The 21821-nt window shown below is 40.5% G+C and overlaps 1 protein-coding gene across 2 annotated transcripts; it reads left to right on the top strand.

The window, feature by feature from the left end:
* Positions 1-1682: 1682 nt before the first annotated feature.
* SMPD4 (sphingomyelin phosphodiesterase 4) lies at positions 1683-19832 on the top strand. 2 transcript variants are annotated; one of them, XM_069795129.1, is made up of 19 exons: positions 1683-1832; positions 2117-2203; positions 2704-2846; positions 2997-3072; positions 3950-4058; positions 4670-4722; positions 5312-5463; positions 6786-6918; positions 7580-7651; positions 11327-11416; positions 13949-14094; positions 14572-14662; positions 15662-15762; positions 16029-16192; positions 16900-17105; positions 17382-17615; positions 18377-18508; positions 18676-18804; positions 19298-19832. In XM_069795129.1, exons 1-19 carry the CDS (start codon positions 1794-1796, stop codon positions 19622-19624), a joined length of 2484 nt encoding a protein of 827 aa, XP_069651230.1. In that variant the 5' UTR covers positions 1683-1793; the 3' UTR covers positions 19625-19832. The 2 variants fall into 2 exon arrangements, with proteins under 2 accessions (XP_069651230.1, XP_069651231.1); XM_069795130.1 differs by lacking the exon at positions 11327-11416.
* The last annotated feature ends 1989 nt before the right edge of the window (positions 19833-21821 follow it).

The raw sequence follows: 21821 nt of genomic DNA, 5'->3' as shown, positions 1-21821 counted from the left end.
ACTTTTCAGCAGTCAGGAACTGGATTGCTCTACTGCCACTGGAGCTGCTGCCTTCCCTCCTCTTAGTCACTGCCAAGATCAAAAAGCAGTTTTGAGATCCAGTTTGGGAAAAGCAGATTGGAGTGGAAGCACATGTCAATACCAAGAAATAATGTACCATTTTTAATTCTGATCGTGTAAACATTTATGTAAATATTGAATCATTTTACATTGGTAAATAATCCTATTAAACTGGATTAATAAAGTCACCCTGCAGGGTCAGTGCTGATGTTACAAAAGGAATTCCTCTGTTTTTCTCTCTAATACAATTTTTTATGCTTTGTTTCAATGTAAATGACAGCAGTGTAGTATGAGGCCACATCATTTTGTTTGACCTCCTGCACAACAAACCAGACCGTTTCACTCAACTTTTCCCGCACCTCCTGGCATAAACCAGTCAGAACGATCAAGAAAATCTACATTTTACCCACATTGGTCTTTCCTGACAAAACCTGTAAATCTTGTCGCGAACAAAACCAAACTTGTCTGAGGAGGAATATTTTCTGTCATCATGTTTACTGGTGTTAATTATGTAACTGTCTTTGGTATTTTATAAAATAATTATACTTTTCTGGACCTCTGACTGGAAATCTCTCTCTGGATACTGGCACAACATGAGCATTCCTCTGGTTTTACAGAATTTCCCCCCAATTCCCAATTTTAAAAAACACAAACAGCCGATAGTTTTTCTGCCCATTTATTTTTCTTGCACACAAATACTGGGGCTTTGCAATTAAACATATCATCTTGCTTCCTTCTAAATATGAACCGTAAGCATGCATCAAACGCTCTTCTGCATTATTAGCAATTTTAACTTTACTTTGTCTATCTACCAGTGGGATATTACCATCACAAGGGTTTCTTTCGCTCTCCTTATACACTGAGAAGTGATTACCCTTATGGCTATAACCAAGTGTTTTTCCTGGTGACTTCAGCTTCCCTTATCAATTCTCTTAATCTGAACTATGTAATTACTGTTTCCTATAGCTCAGCTGATGCATGCAGGTCTCATTTCTAACAGAGTCCCACAGCATAGCTGCCTCATTTTCTGACATGGTTTTCTGGCCATTTAACACACTTCTATTTTTAAAAAAATCCCACTTTTCCTCCACAGTATTGTGACATTCTTCTAATACACCATTTTTAAATTCGCCTGCAGTTTGGACGAAAACTGTCAGGAAGTACGTATTATCAGGAAGCGTGTACTGTCAGTGAGGCCTCTCTTTGTCCACACCGCTTTTAATTTGCTCACAAAATGCTCTCTCTCCAAACACCAATATCTGAGCAAGTGATGGCTTCACCTTCACTGCCACCAAACCCCAAGCTGCTGTGTGCTTGCCTGACCGCGGTCCCTATTGTCAGATACGTCCCCCCTAAAAAAAAACCTCCAGAGCACCCCGGAGCCCCCCCAAAGGATTCTCGGGAAGGGGCTGAAGCCCCTCAGGCCGGGGAAGGGCCCCCTCCCTCAGGGCGGCCATCTTGGAGGGCGGCCATCTTGGAGGGCGCCCAGCGCTGCGCCATCACCATGGCAACAGCGGCACGCGCCCCCTCCGCCAGGCGCCGCGGCCGCAGGGAGGGGGGGGGAGATGGCGTCACCGCGGCGCGCCGGGCGAGAGCGGTGACGCAGAAAGGCTGCGCCGGCGCCGAGCGCGGGAGGCGGCGGTGAGGGAAGCGTTGCCGGCCGCTTCCGCTCCTCTTCCTGCAGCGCAGCCCGGAAACAGGCGGCTCCGCCGGCGGCGGGGAGAGGGGGGGGCATGGCCGGCCCGCACCTGCAGCAGCCCAGTTTCCTGCTGGTGGGTGGGGAGCGGCGGGAGCTCACCGGGGAGGCGGCCCAGCGAACCCGGCGGGCCTGTGCCCAGCGGGTCGTCCCGTTCCGGTTTGGGCTCGCGGGGTTTCTGGTTAAACCGTCAGCTTTGTTGCGTACCTGTGCGAAAGTCGGTCGGCGGGAACCTCAGCCGTGTCAACGGGAACGCCGTGCCGGAGGAGCGGCGTAGTTAGGGGGGCTTTACGTCACGGCCGTGATAAGTACCGTCCGTTCTGGCAGCGGCGATCTGATTTCCCTTATGGTTTGTCACAGGCCACTTTGAAGGCAGATTGTGTAAACAAACCCTTCGTTCAGCGGTGCCACGATCTGGAGACGGTCATTGAGGAGTTTCCCGCCAAGGTGAGCGGCCGCTGCCTTTCCAGAAACTCGCTGCCCAGCGTATTTCAGAGGAATTTGCTTTTTTCACGTTACTATTTTCTTTGTTCCTATTTCTCTTATCCAGAGTTCTGGGGACCCCAGGTGAAACAGTGGGAAGCCAGTGTTTCCCAAGAGTGAAAAACCTTTTCTAGTCATTAAAAGATTTTTTCAGTTGACTGCACTTCATTAATACCTTTCAGTCTCAATTTACAAGGAAAACTAGTTTTTAAAATATGACAAGTAATTGCATGCAATGCTGATGAGTATCATTGCAACTTTAGTAGGATCAGAAATCAGGATAGATTTCCTGTAATTGCCGTATTATAATACATTCTTTTGAATGGAAGCTCTGCCCAGTGGTAATCTGGAAACAGCCATAAGTAGCTGGCAGACAGTATCTTTGTGCGTTGTAGTATGTGCAATAGCGGTTGTTCAAGTGAGGAATTGTACACATTAACTATTTGTGTCTGTTTTCCCTAAAGGAACTACATGGCATCTTCCCATGGCTGGTGGAGAGCATTTTTGGTAGCCTGGATGGCATCATCGTGGGCTGGAATCTTCGCTGTTTGCAAGGAAGAACAAATCCCACTGAATATTCCGTGGCTTTGGATTTCTTGGATCCCAGGTAAACTCATTCATTTCAGCACAGATTAAAAACTGTAGGGTGAACAAATAACTAATGTTTGACCTTCTTCTCTTGTGCAAATATAAATTCACAAAAGTGACACAGGAGAGGGTTCTTACCATGGATTTTCATTCTAATGCTTGTTTGCAGTGGCCCAATGATGAAGCTGGTTTACAAACTCCAAGCAGAAGAGTACAGATATGATTTTCCAGTCTCATATCTTCCAGTGAGTAACTGAAAAATCTGTAAAAAGAGAATATAGTTGTTGCAGCTGTTGGAACTTTGCACGCACTTTATATATACGGTTCAATATAGGCCAAGGTATAGCCTCAGTGCTCAAGGTTTAGAGCATACCTGCTTCTTTAAACAGTTGCTAGATGAGGAGAGTTCTGAGCCATAAACTTTGTAGGAGATGGTGGTTAGCAGCTAGGTATTTGTGCTGTTCAGCCAAGAAGGCTGCATTGTGATTCTTATCCTGTCCCCGGAGAGTCGTGTGCTTTATCTTGGTTACCAGTAGTTGCAGGATTGAAAATAGTTTTCCAAGCTTGTCACAGAACAGTGCCTTCCCTGGCTGCACTTTGTGCCCATGTGTTTGAAGACTAACTGCTATCCTGGTTATGAACTATGACATTTCAAACAAAAATGTTTATCTGTAGAGTTGTTTCACTTTGTTTCTTCCATTGCTACCAGCTACCTGCTGTATAGAAATTGATTCAGATAGTTCGACAGTCTTTAACAAAAGGAAACGTCATTTAAGTATATAGTAATTGCTGGTCCACAGCTCAGTTACCCTAATAAAACCACCAGTCATCAAGCAAACACCAGTGTTCTGCTGCTCCCACTCCAACTGGAAAAGTCTTGATGAAGGCTCTTTTTTTTTTTTTTTTTCTTCTACTGAATACTCATTTTCAGTGAGAAAGTTGGCAGATATCTAAAGAGTATGCATTTGCACAAGGAACTACTGCAATGCAGTAAAATCCCACTGCACTGAATGTAGATATCATCCCAGAATGCTGGAATGCAGCAGAACTTCACTGTCTGAAAACATACTCTGCAAGTGTGCTGAGTAGCCAGATTAATATTTCATTACTCTTGTTTTTCAGGGCCCTGTGAAGGCTTCAATACAAGAGCAAGTTCTACCAGAATGCTCTTTATACCACAACAAAGTCCAGTTTCCTTCATCTGGTGGTTTAGGTTTGAATTTGGCCCTTAGTATCCTTTTAACAGTTGTATATTTAATTCCTTTTAAATATCTAAAACTGAGAGATTACGAGCATTTCTGTTGTGTATTTATTACGCGTCTGTGGTAAATCACGGTCGTGCTAAGAGTTTGGGCTGATTAGAAATGTTTAGATTCCAATGAAAAATAAATTTGTCTTCTTCTTATAAACCCTTGTGGGGGGATTTCTGGCCTTATTCAAGTCAACAACAAAATTCCCAGTAATTTCAGTAGAGCCTGTATTTCACAATTTTTGTTTTCGTAACTACTTATAGTTTATGCAATATGATGGAAAAAGGGCATGTTAACTTTGCAGCTAGTGTACTTGTTGGAAGCAGTCTAGCTGCAGCTGCACTGGTTTCAGTTTGAGATAGTCAAATGTGCTGAGAAGAGTAATGCAAACGCACTTGCCACATAGAGAAAAACTCAACTACCAATGTTTGAGTTGGCTGAAAAGCAAGAAGGCAAAGCTGAATTTGCTGTTAAGCTCTAGCAAGTTATTTTAGCATTGACAAAATAAAAATTTAATGTCTAGTCAGCATCCCCAGATATCTAACAGCTGTACCTGTTTTTTATTATCTGATCCTTGACTCTGTTCTTCCAGATCCATTTGAATATTACATGTTTTACTTTGCAATTAGTTTGATTACACAGAAGGTAAGTACCTTTCAGCAATTTTTCCCCTTAAAATAGTATTAGCCTTTCCTCACAATGCTTTAAGAGCCCGCTGAGGTGCTGTCCAGCTGGATTAACAGCAGTTTTATCTGTACTTTTAGAATTTGTTATTGCTTTGGTTCAGTTGATGAAGTAAGACTGGATATTAAACAAAATACCCACCTTAGATATACCAGTAAGCAGTCTGTCCAACAACATGCCAGCACGGAGCAGGCAATGGATTCCAAATGGGTTTCCTACCCCTCTATCCAATAACACCGCTTATACAGTCATAACCACAGCTTTGTAGTATGGTGTCTGGTTATTTGGTTCCTCTTCCTGTTGTTACCTGTGCTATATAACACTGCACTCTTCTCATACTTGGTTACATTCACTACTACAGCAAGAGTTCTCTTACGGTTAGTTATTTTACCATTGCTCCAAAGTGTCTTTGTTGTCAATTCACCCTTTATAACCACTGGGCTTCTGCTTATTTATACTAAATGGGTCTGGCTGTTGTAACAGACACTTCCTAGCAGCAGCTTAAAGTAACAGCATATAACTCCAGGTATATCGTGTGTGTCTGTTTCAGAACTCACCCGTCACCCATCATGTCAGCCCTTCCAACAGTGCTTATTTCATCTTGGTGGACACATACCTGAAGTGTTTCCTACCCACTGAAGGAAGCGTCCTTCCTCCACCTTCTTCAAATCCTGGGGGAGCCATCCCTTCTCCAACTCCCAGGTAATGACTACAGTGCCAGAGGCAAATTGCGGGAACAGTGCTTACAAAATACAGTTTGTTGGAACAAAATCTCTAATAAGTAGAAAAGACCTCTGCTCTTTATGATCTGTATGTACTTATTATAAAAAATTAAATAGATTTATGTTCACCATAAAGGTTTCAGTTGAAAGTCTGAAAGGTAGCTATTATTGGAGAAGAAAAGGCATGTACAAGCAACGAAAGTTCATCAGTTCAGCAACTCTAGTTGTGTTTTGTGCCCTGCAACTGGAGCAGGACAGAGATCTAACTGTACTTGACAGTTTTTACTACCTTCAGATACATATGGTATGTGGTAAAGATGGCACTGGTGATAACCACTGTTACAAGGAAACTTGCATCTTTTATTAATGTTGCTATAAAGCTAGACAACTTGACAGTTGGTCATTTTGTTTCAGTTCTGAGGTTGCCATCCTTAATTGTTTAATGTTCTCATTACCTATTTTGCAGTTCTTTGAAATTGCTGCGTCACGACCATGTCTGTGGCTTTGATGCAGACTGATAGTGCTCATAGGTTTCTTAGTTCATAACTTCCTGGTATAAAAAGCCAAGACACATACTAGTAATCAAATCATATGAGTGACTGCATTTCAGGTGACTTTTTCCATGGTCAAGCTATTAGCCACAACCGGAAGGAAGAGAATGAAAGATTTTTGACCACTTACTGAAGTTCTATATATCTACGCGATAATGGCATAAAACCAAACTCACAAAGTTGAAGGGAAAATGCTCCAATACAAGCACCCAGTCTTTTGTTCTTTGTAATGGCCAAGTGTGTGAAAGTCCACATTTTCAAAATTGGTTTTGCTACTCAAATTTATAAAATGTTCTCAATATTAGCAATTTTATACAAATGTAAAAAAAAAAAGCCATTATATTTTATATAACTGCATTTTAAATACATTTCAAATATCAGTTTCCATGGTCTGTTGAGCCTTAGCATATACCTAGGAAAATACAGATCAGGTGAATTATGAACATGGAAGGCAGAGTGAAAGAAAACAAACTGAATAGGAGAAAGTAAAAAACCCATGTATTATTGAACATAACATCAGGTCTGTGTAAAGCTGGTTCAGTGCAGTATGAATAGTGATGTAGTGTTTGTTTATAGTTAAAGTGCCTAGTAATTATAACACGTTACAGAAGTTTGCGATGTGTAATCAACTATGCAGTTTTACTTCTTAAAGACCGCTTTCCAGTTTATAAGCCGGTGATTACACGGAAATACATCCTTACTTTTAGTGAGGCTTACTGACTTCAGTATTTCCCTTCATTTGCCTTTCAAGGTCTCCAGCAGTGCCTTTCACTTCCTATGGCATGCATCACACCAGCTTGCTGAAACGGCACATTGCCCATCAGCCTTCTGTAAATGCTGACCCAGCTTCACAGGAGATCTGGAGATCAGAAACACTGCTCCAGGTAAGTTGGATTTAAGGAGGAAAACACCCCACAGCATTTCTTGCTGCTAGCTGAGGAATCTCTCCTTTTTAAACCAGAGACAGTTATGCCATTTTGCTTTAGCTTGTTTTTGGAGTTGAGCAGTGCAGCTGTTGTTTTCTGTTACTGAAACAAAGAACCACTGTTAAACTGTTAAGTTGTAATTTAGAAAGGCACTTAATATCTTTTTTTTTTAGACTGTATATCCAACAACTGATCTCAAGCATTTGAGTATTTTTTTTCCAGAAAAGTTTCTAAACCTGATTTTGTTTGTTTGTTTGTTTGTTTTTAAATCTTACATCAATCCTATGCTCTAAGCAAAGGTTGAGCACAGAGAAGTTGGTTCTGTTCACCATCAAGGAAAGGGAAAGGAGAATCTGGACTTAACAGTTGTTCTGAAACAAGTTCCTACCATGTTGCTGAACTGAAATATTGATGCTTAGCAGGTGCTAACAGTATGCCAACTCAGTCATTTGCATTCACATGATGATAACCTGAAACATCTCTGAATTGGCGCCTGTCTATTTACCAGTACAGCTTAGTTTTCAGATTATATGCTATGGTCTTCCCTTATACCTAGCTTGTGACTGACAAGTCCTGGATTATTTCTCTTTCCCTAGCTGAGAAAATATTTGTTTTGCAGATCTTTGTTGAAATGTGGCTTCATCATTATTCACTGGAAATGTATCAGAAAATGCAGTCCCCTCATGTCAAGGTAATAGTCTGTACTTCATTCATGAGTGTCATCTGATGGTTGACCTCTTATTTGGGGTAAATCTCCTATTCTGTGGAGAATTTTTTCGTATATTGGTCCAAAGGAAAGAAATAACTTATCAGAGTATCTACATGAGTGTGTCAAAATTGCTAGTCCAGTTATGAACAATGTTGTGAGTGTGTCATCCAGATTTGCCTTCATTGCAGAAGTTGTGTTGTTTTTGTTTTGGTTTGGTTTTTTTTGTAAGACAAGTTTGTGGGATGGTCACAACAATCTGATCACCAAGAATTAAACTACTAATGACAGGGAAGATGCCACTATAAAAGCATAGTGTTAAATCCCACTGGGGCAACATAGCTAAAATTGATTTCCAGCAGTGATAGCAACTGTTACTGAAATACCAATTAGTAACTTCTAAGATACGTAACCATTTTTTAGCATGAATCCAAATTAAAAAAGGAAATCTTACTAGATTGTCCTTCAGTGTTAAGTGAATAAACCATTTTTGTTGTTTCATGTTCCAAAATATGCTTTTCACCATAATGGTGTCAGAAGCAGTTCTGTAGCTACAGAGTTCAGAATATCTCTTGCTCAGATAATACACTGGTTTAAGCAGTTTGTGGTGGCCTGTTCAGTAACAAACTACTGCATGTAAAACCAAGTAAGTGTTGGGGAGGCTAAGATCAAAGGCATTATAAATGTAAAGGGAATTTGAAGGAGAAAGTGTTGATCCTCTGAATTCCCTCTGGGTCACAGTGGGACTTTCATAGAAGGGGAGAGAAATATAAAAGCTACTCAGGATTTATTCCTGTGTGAAAGAGCAATATGAAAGTTGATTGACTGAGAAATTCTGATCCTTCACTCCACAGACTATAAAATAAACATATTTATATTTTGGTAGGAAAAGAAACATGGGAGAGCTGAAGTGTGATGGGTTTTGTCTTTTATTCTTAAAGTTGAGGTCAAAATGCAAACTCACTAATGTTGCAAAGTCTCCACTTGGGACTCCCAGCAGCATGGCTGTGCACCTGTGATGGAAAGGCTTTGCTTGGAAGTACCTTTGGTCTGTCTGTCTGTCCGGTCTGTGCATCAAGCGCTGTGCTTAGGCCAGAAATAATGATTGCTTTAAACTTCTCTCCTCTGTTCACCCTCTGTATTTCAGACGCTCTCTTCTAACACTAGGGAGCAGCAGTTACAGACAATGACTATTAATGCTATGGTGGAATAGGGCTTAGGTAGAGCTTAAAGTTCTCTGAAATCACCATTTCAGGAGCCTCCACAAGGTATGTGGAGCCACAACCTGAGGCCATAACCCCCTGATGGTATTTTAGCTTCATCTTTGATGGGAGGTAATCATGGGCATGTAAAAAAAGAAGTCTTCACTCTCTGGGGTTAGAGCACCTGAATAGGGGACTGGAATTCCCCGTGACATCCATAAATGGACAAAGGATCCCTCCTGCAGGACTGAGGAAAGGTTCCAGACCAGCTGGGGACAGGACTGTTTATAAGCCTGTGATGCTTGAACTAATCTGTGTAGACTGGTCTCAGAGTGGGCTGATGGAGAATAGTCTGCTTCGTAGTTCCTCAAATGAGGAAGTAGAATATGCAGAAATGCAAGTTTTGTTTTAACATAAGGGTTAAAGGGCTTGACTGGAAACCCAAGATCACCCTAAACCTTATTCTTAAAATTATTAATAATTATGCAGGTTCACTTGATTCCATTTAGCCTTCTGTGCGTTTGGAAGGAGGGGTAATTAGTGACCATTCAGCCCTGGATCTAGACCTGTTTGACCATCAGCGACTTGAAATGGCTACATCCCTGTATTGGAAGGTGGGATGAGGTTCCACAGAATTTGCTCTTTCTTTGTCCAGCAGCCAGTCTTGTTTGCTTTGATGGGCCAAGCCAGATCCCAGATATGTAACTTCCTGTGAAGTGCCTCAAGGAATGATAGATTTTTCCTTAAACCTTGTTAATGTCATCACAGACTTCCCTTTACAAATAGAAGGCAGTGGAATGGGAATTAATAGTAAATAATTTCATTTGACAAGATGTACTTTTCTACTTCACTGCTTTGAATTCTTTCTGGGTCTGGTGTGAACCTGAGGTTGACACTATTTGCTATGCTGAGTTTCACTGTTTTCCCCATTAATTCAACTATTTTCCTATTCTTTTACATTGTCTGTTTGCTTTTTCTTTCTTGGATAATCCAGAGCCCAAGCGTGCAGCACCTCTTTTCCTGTTCCCTTCTGCTGTAATCACAACCCTTAAAAAGACGTTATTTGATAAAACTTTGTGTAATGCTTCCTGACCTTCCAATGCCAGGTGCCACAGACCCCAGCACTGCATGTGAAACACCCATTAAACTACAGGCTTTTGCTGATTCCTGTAGCAGGGGAGTCAATTACAAAGCAGATGGTGTGTTTGAGCTGTTGGGGAGCTTTTTACGCTAAGAGCGTAAAACCAAAAGATACCAAACTGGCACTAGAGGAGATTGGGTAGGGGCTGTTCAAAGACAGCAGAGGTGTGATCTGGAGAGTTAGTTTAGATGCCTGACAATAGTCATTGGGATCTGTGTAGTGTACATTGTTTGTTTTATGTTTTTTCATTAATTTCATACATGTGTGTCACTGTCACTACAGTATCCTCTTCACCATCACATTGTCAAAAGATACTCTTTACCTTATTCATCCAAGAAGGGATCAGGCTGAGGCTTGCAGAGACTTCAGTGTTAAGGCAAGATGCCTTTTGCATCAGCATATAAGACTGTATGTTAAGTATGTCTTTTGCCTTTTTATACATGTGATGTTTCCCTAATAGTAAAAATAATTTCCTCTCTTGAGGAAATTCACAAGACCTGCAGCCTTCCCAAATGGCCTTTAAGTTGAAAGAGAAGACAGAGGATTTCTCTGAACTAGAAACTTACTGGACAGGCTCACAGTGATTATAAAATCATAGAATGGTTTGGGTTGGAAGGGACCTTAAAGATCATCTAGTTCCAACCCCCTGCCATTCCTGCCTTCCACTAGACCAAGTTGCTCAAAGCCCCATCCAACCTGGCCTTGAACACTTCCAGGGATGGGGCATCCACAACTTCTCTGGGCAAACTCTTTTTCTTCCTGTTCCATGGGAAGAAGAAAGTATCACTTTGAGTTTCTTCCCGGTATACAAACCCTGCTTCTCTGGCAGCACAGGAAGAAATGACAAAATTTTTCAAAATAGCATTAAAAAAGCTTGCAGAATATTGAACGCTTTTACTCCATTATTTAATGAAACACCATAACAGTGTGTAAATACTTGTCGCTGCAGTTCAGTTAACTTCTGAAATGGGGAGTTTATTTGGCAAAAGCTCCATATTCCCTACCAGCACTTGCTCTGAAGGTAGCAAAGAGAATGGCCACTGCCACTTACAGCTATACTTTTTTGACACCTGCTCCCAGTTGTACTTCCAAGTTGATAAAGGGTATGAAATACTGTGGAACCAATTTACTGAACACCAGAGAGAAGAGGATACTGTGGCTGCAGTTGTTATTGTGATATGTTGTCCCTGACTGTATTTGTGATGTTCATTTTTTTCCCCCCACCCTTCTTCCTTGGGCTCATTCTCACTTTTTTTTTCTCTTGCTCTCTTCTCTCCTTTTTTCCCTCCCCCCCTTCCTTTGTTTCTGTTGTCTCAGCTGGAGGTTCTCCACTACCGACTCAGTATCTCCAGTAAACACCACGGTAGTCCTGCCCAATCCAGCTACCAGGCCCTCCACGCATACCAAGTATTACCATCTTTTCATTTTGTTTCCTTTTTAAAAATCTTGTTCCATCATATAATCTGCAAAGTGTATTGGGGCTAGCTGTACAGCAGCTTTTTCTGCTAAGGTGTGGTTTTACAACTTGATTGAGAACACTGCACTGAGATTTACTAAATTTTCAGTGAAAACAGATAGTGAGGGGTGTTAGTAAAGGTCATGCAGGAAATACTTAAAATCTAGCATATTATGAGGACTAATTAGGAACTCCATTTTTAGAGATGCATTCTTGAAATGCACTGTAGAAAGAGGGTTAGCAGCTACGCTGACATTTTTTGACACCAAAACTGGCTTCACTGATGGCAGATTTCTGCCCTTCACACACTAGTCATTTAAGCAAAACTTGCGTGGAAAAGAAGATCAGAATTTGCATGGCTGTCACCTAAAATTAAGGTAGGTAACATCTAGGTTTTTTTAGTCAGTGAAATGTCATTGACTAGTACCAAATTTGTAGTGGCAACGTGAACTTGAGTGTCCAGTTTTGCAAAAGCACACGAGTGGTACATTTGCAGATTGTTCAGGAAATGTGCATGCAAAAACATTCCTGTTGGAACAGATTGCTGATTCCTCTTTCCCTACTTCAGCCCTTTATTCATTGGGTCTTCATTTTGGGAAAGGGGAGGGCTGAGCATATATACTATAAAGCTCTTTAGCACTACATGGAATTTTCCTGCTGTTTAATCCTTTTTTTTTTTTATAAAGTGCTATGATATCTCAAGGTACTGCTTAGAAAGGAAAACAGGAACTACTACTTGTCTTTAAATCTTTTTTACTATTATGTCTTATCTAAGTACTGTGTTAAGAAAAGAATGGCATATGTCCATCCTGTAAGTTCAGGTTTGACAACAAAAACAATTGTGAGGAAAAATACTTTTTAAACCAGTAATGTTTGTAATAGTGCTGATCCAGGCTAAGAGGAAATTATAAGAATTGCTAAGTGGAAAAACTACTAGCATCACCTGAAATGATGTACTGAAATAGTGGTACTGGTGGTTTTATAAGTTCAAAAGGTACCTTCAAGGGGAGTCTAGAATTTTTTTTTTAAATTATACCCTTTCAAGGCCTATAGCAGACTACTCAACCTCTCTAATTGCTTTTGGAGATCCTGATCTAAACTCCTAGGACCAAGTAACTTCTCAGAGTGCTACCCTCCTATATAAACTCTCCTCAGGACTGTAGAAAACATGGTGACTTACCAGGAGCTGTCAAGAACACAAGACCAGCCTTCATTAGAAATGGTAACAGGTTATTCTCTCTCTTAGAGGAGTCTCAGATCTGGCTGCACTACATGACTATATCTATCATGAAGCCTTGAATCCTTTCCTGGAGTGAATTTTACAGTGTATTAAAAATCTTAAGAGATTGCAAAAATGCATCTGCTTTGCCTCAGGCATTGCAGAGAAAGGACACAAAGACACACACAGACCTCCCTCCTCCACGCCCCCAGCACTGGAAATACTGTTGAATTGATTTAAGAAGTGGAAACTTTTTGTACAAAAATGCCTGCTAGTCCCCTAGAGTCATGTTCAGTGTCTTACCTCAGCATGGCTGCATTTGGCATCCTGGAAACATCTTGCAGCTATTGTCTAATACACTCTTCCAGCATCTTCCATTATACTTGCAGCTGTAACTTTTGTTTCATGTACATTCTTCTCAACTTTTGAGGAATGTGAGAGCTGTGAAACTTGGAAAGCAAATGTTATCTTAAAATCTGCCTTCAGTAGTGGATTGAGATTAGTTCACTACTCTTAAAGCAGATTACAGTAGCAAAGGAGTTAGTGCTTTGTCCCCAGATTCTGCAGCAGACCAGCTCTGGTGCTGGGCACCCAGGAGAACTAGTTTTTTTACCTCATTCATCTCCCTGCTATATCATACACTCACTTATTAGTAACATCACTGTGGCTCACCATCACTCCTTGTTCTACTCCCACCCAGGCTACTTCTACCCATAATGATGCTAGAACCAACAGGATCACACAGGACTTGAAGCAGTGCTTATTCTTACCATAACTCTTTCTAGAATTATTCTTTCTTATAAGGCAGATGAGTACCAGCATAGGAAGAACTCAATAAAGCCTGCCAAGAGCATAAACAAAGGATCTGTTGTGCTGTCCACAGCAATGAATTTATAACCATAATGAAAGGCTGAATATTCTTTTTTCAGAAAGGGGTAAGTCAAAATCTAGAATTTACTCTATTCTTTAACGCTAGCCTGAAATTCAATGCGTTAGAGTACTGTAGATACTTTTTCCTACAATCACATTATCAAAAATACACTACTGTTTCTTAGTGAACTGATGGCAGAAGATTGATGCAGCTTGTCCCGGGGAGCAAGTCTGTCTAAAATCAGGTGGCACCAAACTACAGTGAAGAACCTAGAAGGAAGAGAGCATTTCTTGTATTTTCATTTCTGATCTGAGAATATGATTTTCCTGAATTATCTCCTGGACATTTAGCATGTGATACTCATTATCTTCCTGTCTTTTGCTTTGAATCTAGGAGTCATTTAAGCCCACTGAAGAGCACGTGCTAGTGGTAAGACTGCTTGTGAAACATTTGCATGCTTTCAGCAACAGCCTGAAACCAGAGCCCCTCTCCCCTTCAGCCCACTCCCACACAGCCAGCCCACTAGAGGAGTTTAAAAGGTAGGTACAAGAGCAGCCTGTCTCTGAAACATACAGAGCTTCTCCCTGAAAATCTGTGCTTTCACCGAGAGGTTGAATTAGGTTGTTTTGGTGGTTAAATACAGAAGTACATTATTAAAAGTACATGAGAACTAATGGATTATGTTTCTTACATCCACTAGATGGGGGGAGGCAGCTTCAGGAGGGAGGGGATGTCTTGCTATTACACTAGTCTATATCTTGGCACAAGTCAGAGAAAAGAAAATGCTACCAGAGGATTCTGGCCAAGGTTAGTGGAGAATTTTATATTTATGTATTTGAATTGAAATTCAGTGGCCAGAAGTAGCTTCAGTTAAGAAAGAACAAGTTTGGGTCACTCCTTTCTGTATTTGCATTTGTGGAAGTGTGTTGGGTTGTTGGTTGGTTGGGTTGGGGTTTTTTTGTTTTCAAAAGTTGCTGCTGGTTTATACATGTGACTGTCTTTGAATCTCTTTGCAGGGTTGTAATTCCTCGGTTTGTCCAGGAAAAACTTTATATCTTTCTGCAACACTGTTTTGGCCACTGGCCTCTGGATGCCTCTTTCAGAGCAGTATGTACCTGCTTCTCTTTCTAAGTCTGTACTCAACAGAACTAGTAATTAGTTATTGCTGTTTAGCAGCTATTTCTTGGTCTTTAAATCTTTTTTTTTCCTAGAGCAGTGAAATTCTTTATATAACATCTACATTTAATGTTAGAGTGCCAGTTAGACATAAGAAGGCAGTTGAATAGATCTTGGTGAGAATTACTAGAGGTTGTTGGCTGATTTTCCTGACACTGAAAATAGCTATTGATTGAAAAGAAATAGGTGTTTCTTTTAAAACAGATACATTCTCATAGGTCCTAATATCTTATCTAATATGATAGGTCATAAACAAAAGTAATATGATGTTAATTTACAATAGCAAGATACTGCAAATATTACCTCCTGCAAGCAGGAAAAGAAATGCATCAGATCGTGACTCTTGGTAATTAATGTAGGAGTTTAAATGCAGGATGTAACAGGGCTAGATCTTGCTCGCTAGACCCATAGTTAGCTATATCGCAGTGTTTAAGGTATACATGTGAGGCAGAATATCAGAACAAACGTTTACAGAGGCCATGGCAAACCTATTAGTGGCTTCAGTGCAATCAGGACTCCACTGTTTCCTCAGGGTGATGGGTACATCTATGCAGAAGATGAGAGCTGAAATTATATTAATGTAGCGTCTTGTTTACTTACTTCAATAGCGATTCAGTGAACACTACCAGAGCTGTTAAATGCACCTTAAATGTAGCCACCAGCTAAGTTTTCTTTTTTTGTAGTAGCTGTTTGAGTGCTGTCTCATTTGGGTATTACAGAAAATCCAGATTGGTCCTAATCAACAGGCACTTGGTTTTTTCAGTTCTTTTTCAAAGATACTCAGATTACTAGAGAGCTTTATTCCTGAAAACTTTTAGATGTCATTAAGATAATATTCACTAGGTTTAAAAGAAACGAACAAAAACCCCTTCTGTCTTCCTTTCCAAAAAGTATTGATACTCACATGTTTTTATGTGTGATTTTGCTTAGGTTCTTGAGATGTGGTTAAGTTACTTGCAGCCTTGGAGATATGCTCCAGAAAAGCCACCACAAAGCGCAGAGCCCTTGCCTCGCAGTGTGTCAGAGAAATGGTAAGGAGGAAAGCAACTGTGAGTAATCTGAACCAGTAGAATTTCAGAAAGCATCCACCAACCTGAATTAGCTTCCTATACAAGATCAGAGATGATTTGTTACAACACAGGCTTTTGTTTTGAGAGGAGTATTCTTTCATCTCAGTGCAAATAGACAATCTTTCCAGAAACAGTATAAAACATTCCCTTAGTGATTCATTTGGCAGAAGACAAAATAACAGTTATTTACATAGCTATACTCACAAATCCTGTACTCGCTTTGACAGGGCTGCCTTCATTCAAGAAAACCTACTCATGTATACTAAGCTGTTTGTAGGATTTCTGAACAGAGCTCTTCGAACAGACTTGGTCAGTCCAAAAAATGCTCTCATGGTGTTCCGAGTAGCCAAAGTCTTTGCTCAGCCTAATCTAGCTGAAATGATCCTGAAAGGTAAATGGATATTTTGACATCTTATGCTGTCCTTTCTCAATCTTTCTTCACAATGGCTACATCTCACCTCAGAAGCACTGAGGTGAATAGACTTTATCTCCCATTTGCATGCTATTTTGCAATTCAAAAGTCTGCATGTCTTCACTCATGTTTGTCATATTGGTTTAATATGTCTATAGTTCTTTTCTAACCACCATCATTTAGATTTCATTCCACAATTTTTCTTTAAAGGAGAAAGAATACAATATTGGGTATTTGCAATAAAGTCAGTTTTTCTTACACTTGTCTTGATTGTTTACCTCAGGATTAAAATTTCTTATATCTCTAAAGGTATCTGTACTTAGCAAAACAGCTACTCAGCTAGTCATGTATATTCTTCAGGATAATTAGGATACAGTAAATTTGGGAGAGGCAAGATTTGACAATTATCAATGTCTTAAGTGTCATGATTCTCCACTGCCTTTGAAAAAAGTTACAGGCTTAAAGTGCTGTCTGTATGGGCTGCATTTAAATGCACTCTGACATTTTCTGCTGTGGGCAGAGAGGATTAAATGAAAAAAAAAAGTAATTAAGGCCTCTTTTCCCCTAGAACTACCTGCCTACCTAAAAGCAAGTTGCCTAGCAGACTTAAGATGCTTTGTAGCTAGACCTTCCCCAGCCAAAAACAGGAGTATTATGTCATCTTCACTACTTTTCTCAAATTCTAGGGGAACAGTTATTCCTGGAGCCGGAACTTGTTATTCCCCATCGTCAACATCGACTTTTTATGACCCCCACACTTGGTGGGAGCTTCCTCTCATCATGGCCTGCAACTATAACAGATGCCTCATTTAAGGTGAAGAGTCATGTTTACAGCTTGGAAGGACAGGACTTCCAGTATAAACAAATGTTTGGCACAGAAGTCAGAAATTTGGTAAGCAGCAAATTTCTTTCTGCATATCTTTCTACTTTGACAGGTGTTTTCTCAATGCTGAGCATCCATATTATGAGAAGTTAAGAGTGGAAAACTTTAAAAACTACCTTTGCCCTATTGGAAATGCAACTAACAGTCTTAGCACAAGTCCATCTGAGCTAAGAGAGTGAGTTTGCTGGGTTTGCTCTCACTGCCAGGTATCAAGGCACAGTTTTATCCATGTATTGATGCTTAGCCGTCCTTTATGTTTGTCCCACACAATTTTTTTTGTTTTAGGTGCTAAAACTGGCTCAGTTAATTTGTCAGGCGCAGCAGACGGCAAAATCCATATCAGACCATTCTGCAGAAACAATGGCTAGCCAGTCCTTCTTTTCATGGTTTAGATTTACACCATCTGAGATGAATGGTTCGTACACAGGCAATGACCTTGATGAAATTGGGCAAGACAGCATCAAAAAAACAGATGAATATTTAGAGAAGGCACTGGAATACTTGTGCCAAATCTTTAAGGTACGAAACTTCTTTCTAAGAACTTTCCCTGTGTGGCAGTGTGAACAAGAGTCAGGATTCCTCAAATGTACTTTTGTCTCTCTTGTACTTTGTGGGGTTATAAAGCCATCCAGAGACTCTGCTAGCAAATTTTGTTGTAAACATCTTGTAGGCTTGACTTTACCTGACTACTTCAAAACCCATTTCAATGTAGATGGAACTAGATGCTCTGAATTTCTAAATATCAAGCCTACTTTGTTTCAGGTGACCACTCTTTTGGACTGTATAGTTTATACCAAACCTGTCTCTACTAGTGCCTGTTCTCATGTTTACAAACAGGCAAGGCATAGCTTAAATTTTAAAAACCATCCACTATCTTCTAATTGTAAAGAACTATAAAAATACAACATATAACTGCAGCTATAGATGAATGGATGAACTAGAAGTAGTCTGTTTCTTTGGTTAAACTTAACAGATGAATTTCTCTGTCAGCCACATGGCCTTCATACATAATTGACCTAGAAGACAGCTATTTGACAGCTCAACAAGGACTAAGGAACATATAAAACAGAACACCTTTTTTGGATTTGACAAGCAGAGACAAGAAATCTGGAGATTTCTATCTCCTTTTAATGTCTAACTGAGGTGCTATTAAGCAGTTCTTGGTATCTGTGCTGGCTGTTGAAGTTTTCCAGTACTAAGGAGTTTGTGAAGGGAGAAATAAATGAAATAAAAGGGAGTAGTTCAGACACATGCTTTAGAACTGTGTTATTCTTGAGTAGCTGAATGAAGCCCAGCTGACCCAGATGATGATGAAGTGTGGGACAGCTCAAGATGAGAATGGAAAAAAACAGCTTCCAGACTGCATCGAAAGCGAGGATGGCCTCATTCTTACACCCCTTGGCAGGTACCAGGTGAGAGAAGAAAGATTCCATATTGCTACCCTAGATTGTTCTTGAAAAAACAAGAAGGTCTTTTTCCACATCAAGAGAAATGCAACTTATTTGGGGCTGAGAGGTGCCAGTATAAAGGTGTTTCAGATGGAAGCTACAACATAAGGGGTTTATTTTCCTGTTTCTAGATCATAAACGGCCTACGTAGATTTGAGGTGCAGTATCAAGGAGATACTGAGCTTCAGCCCATCCGAAGCTACGAAAATGCCACTCTTGTCCGCCTCCTATTTCGTTTATCCTCAGTGCTTAACGAAAGGGTAAGTACAGCACTGCCTCCTTTCGTATTCTCCATTGCAAATTTCTGTTCTTCACTGCACTTGCACATACATGACACTTCGTTTGTTCTTGCTGTCTCCTTTATTGTGATCTAGATGGGTACAGATAGATAGATGAACTATCTAGTTCCTGATAGTATCAGGCCTGCTTCTCTACCTGTAGCTCTGCTTTTCCTACACAAAACATTAATAAATAACATTTTAAATGTATTCTTTATTCTTGGTGAACAATGGAGTATCATTCAGAATGAATGTTTCTAAAACAGGAAAAGCAAATCCTTTTCTTCCTGTAGGTATGATAGATACAAGGCAAGTTGGCACTAAAGCAGTTTATTTAAAAGTGCATTTTGATCCCCCCCCCCCCCATTTCCTATAATCCTCATCCTATAAATGAAGAAAATTGTAAAATAAGTTACACTTACTTTATGACAGTAGTTGCAGTAGAATACTAATGTTTAAACTTTTCTTACCTCAGTTTGCTGATCAGATGGATGTGCTTTGCTCCAGGGAAGATTTTGTTGGCAGACTTTGTCGCTATCATCTTACCAACCCCCATCTCATACAGAAAATCAGGTATAGTCCTGTGGTGAAGGATGGAACAAGCCAGAACTGGGGACCAAGAATCAGTCTGAGGTTTCTAGCTAGTTACAGGACTCTCATTTCTTTGCTGATGATCTACTTCATTGCATCCTGGTTTTACATTGGGCCAGTAGGCTGCACATTCATTATCCTGATTGGATATTTTCTTTATGCCGTAATAATGACTTTTTTCTGTGAAGGATGGAAACCACATGAACACTAATTTCCTTCTCTCGGCTTACACTTGTGAAAATAAATGTTTTAAGGATGAGCCTGGGATTCAATGACTAAAATGTTTGAATTATCATATCAGAACTTCCTAAAGTATTTTTTAATATTAAAGTTAATTGAGTTTTATAAACAATGATGTGGTCATGTGGAGTGGAGATAATAAATGTAAATTTTATTTTTATAAAAGTGTTCGTATAGAATCTGGTGAATGACTTGGGGTTTTTTGAGGGGGGAAGAATGGGCCATCAGTATTTAATACTGAAATGAACTGTACTGTATGTAGAAATATTTTTGATTCAGCAATAACTGGATTGAAGCCTTTTACACTGTTCTAAAGCAAGAATTAGCTGTAGGACTGACTTACACATTATGCTTACAACCAGAGCAGTTACAAAGGCAACAGAAATAGCAGTGCACCAAGAAATAGGAAGTTGCACTGACAGAAAAAAACCAACAACAGAAGATGGGACAAGGCAGCAAGAATGGCATCTCATAGCCCAGTGTTGGGCTTAAACCTCCTCTTCTCTGCCTGAGGCCTCCCCATCCCAGGCAGGTTTATGTCTTCTGCCTCCATAAACCACTTACTTACTTTCTTCTCTGTATGTTTGCACCTCTTCTGGAGCCACCGTGTTCAATGGGGTATTAATATTTGCTTGTAAAAACAGAAGTTACTGCTTACTGTAACTCTAACCTGGCAGTTTTGGCCAGCAGATAGCAGCATTCCTCTCAGAGTTCAACAAATACTTTGTTGTCCTCTCCCCAACACAAAAAGGGCAAGAAATCCTTTTTTGTTCCATCAATACTTAAGGAATCCATTGGTTCCCATCTCAAGCCACTGTGGTGCAGCAGCAGTACTGTAAAGTATTAAGGACTCTGCGCAGCAGTGAGACAGGAGAGAAACCATTTATGAAGCAAATACGAGAGCACCTACATATAACACAATTAACACATTCATGGCAGCATCTGACTTGGGACCAGTTAAACACCACGCAGCTCCGTTCCATCGCCGTCCGGCACTGCCACACTGCTGCCTCGGCCAGGGCCGCCCAGCTGATACCACTGGGACAGGGTGAGGGAGCTGGCCAGAGCCCCCACACCCACCTCCCCAAATCTGCTGTAAAGGCCCTGGGGCAGGCCAAGGGGCATTGCAGCGGTGGGTGGGCAGCCAGCCCAGGAGAGCTCTGCCTCCCTGCAAGTGACCACAACAGGAACATAATGGTGGGACTGGGGAGGGGGACAGCAACAGCTGCTCTTCAGCAGCAGCTGTTACTCTCTGTGCTTCCTTAAACAACACTTTAAAAAAAAAAAAGTATTTTCCCACTTTATTACAGACCTTCATAAATCTCACTATTCATTAAACTCATAATGAATTGGGGATTGCTACTAAAAGGCATGCCACATTTTCCTGTTGCTGCAGGCAGGATGAATTAAAAGCCGTGACAGAGATTGCCCATTACCTTGTCATCAATACTCACAACTGGAGAAGAATGAGCCACAAGTCTTGAAATCCTGTCACCTTTTCTTGCAGTGTATCTTGACCCCAGGGCCACTGATGACCTACACTCAGTAACTCAGAGCCATACTTTAATCAAGAGCACTCTGGTCAGCTAATACAGAAAAACAGAATAGCTGAGGGTCATTTAGTTTGATCTAGAAACAAACACAGTTTTTTCTAAACCACCACCCAAACAGCAACAGCAGGTGAGGCAAAGCTGGAGGCATGTTGCTAGCAATGATGTAATGCACCTCTATTCTCAGCGCTAGCTTCAGCTACATTTTAACTAACCAGACCTGCACACAAAATTCGTATCTTTACCTATACTAGTTGGAAGCACAGGGAAAAGTGGAATGCAGTATTCCTGTACTGCCTGCTGCTGCAGTGCAGCATTTTTAGCAAGACGTTTTACTCCTCACACCAAGCTGCTGTGAGATATGTTGCCAGGCACTTTACTCACCATATGCTGTAATTAGGAGGATTTTATTTATACACACAAGGCAAAAGTTATGCTTACTTTTTTTCAAAGTTCTAGAGAATAAGGCAGTCCCTTTCTAGGTTAACACCTCACAGGTCATGGTTTTTTGTTTGTTTGGGTTTTTTTATTACAAGCTCTGCTGTTGGTTGAGAATCTTTAAGTTCTGAAACATAAACGCAATACAATGCTGAGAATGTTGGGGGGTGGATTTTATTT

Source organism: Haliaeetus albicilla, chromosome 10 (genome assembly GCF_947461875.1).
Source record: "Haliaeetus albicilla chromosome 10, bHalAlb1.1, whole genome shotgun sequence".
Lineage (NCBI taxonomy): Eukaryota > Metazoa > Chordata > Aves > Accipitriformes > Accipitridae > Haliaeetus > Haliaeetus albicilla.
The sequence above is the reverse complement of the archived record's forward strand: the minus strand, read 5'-3'. Positions and strand labels throughout refer to the sequence as shown.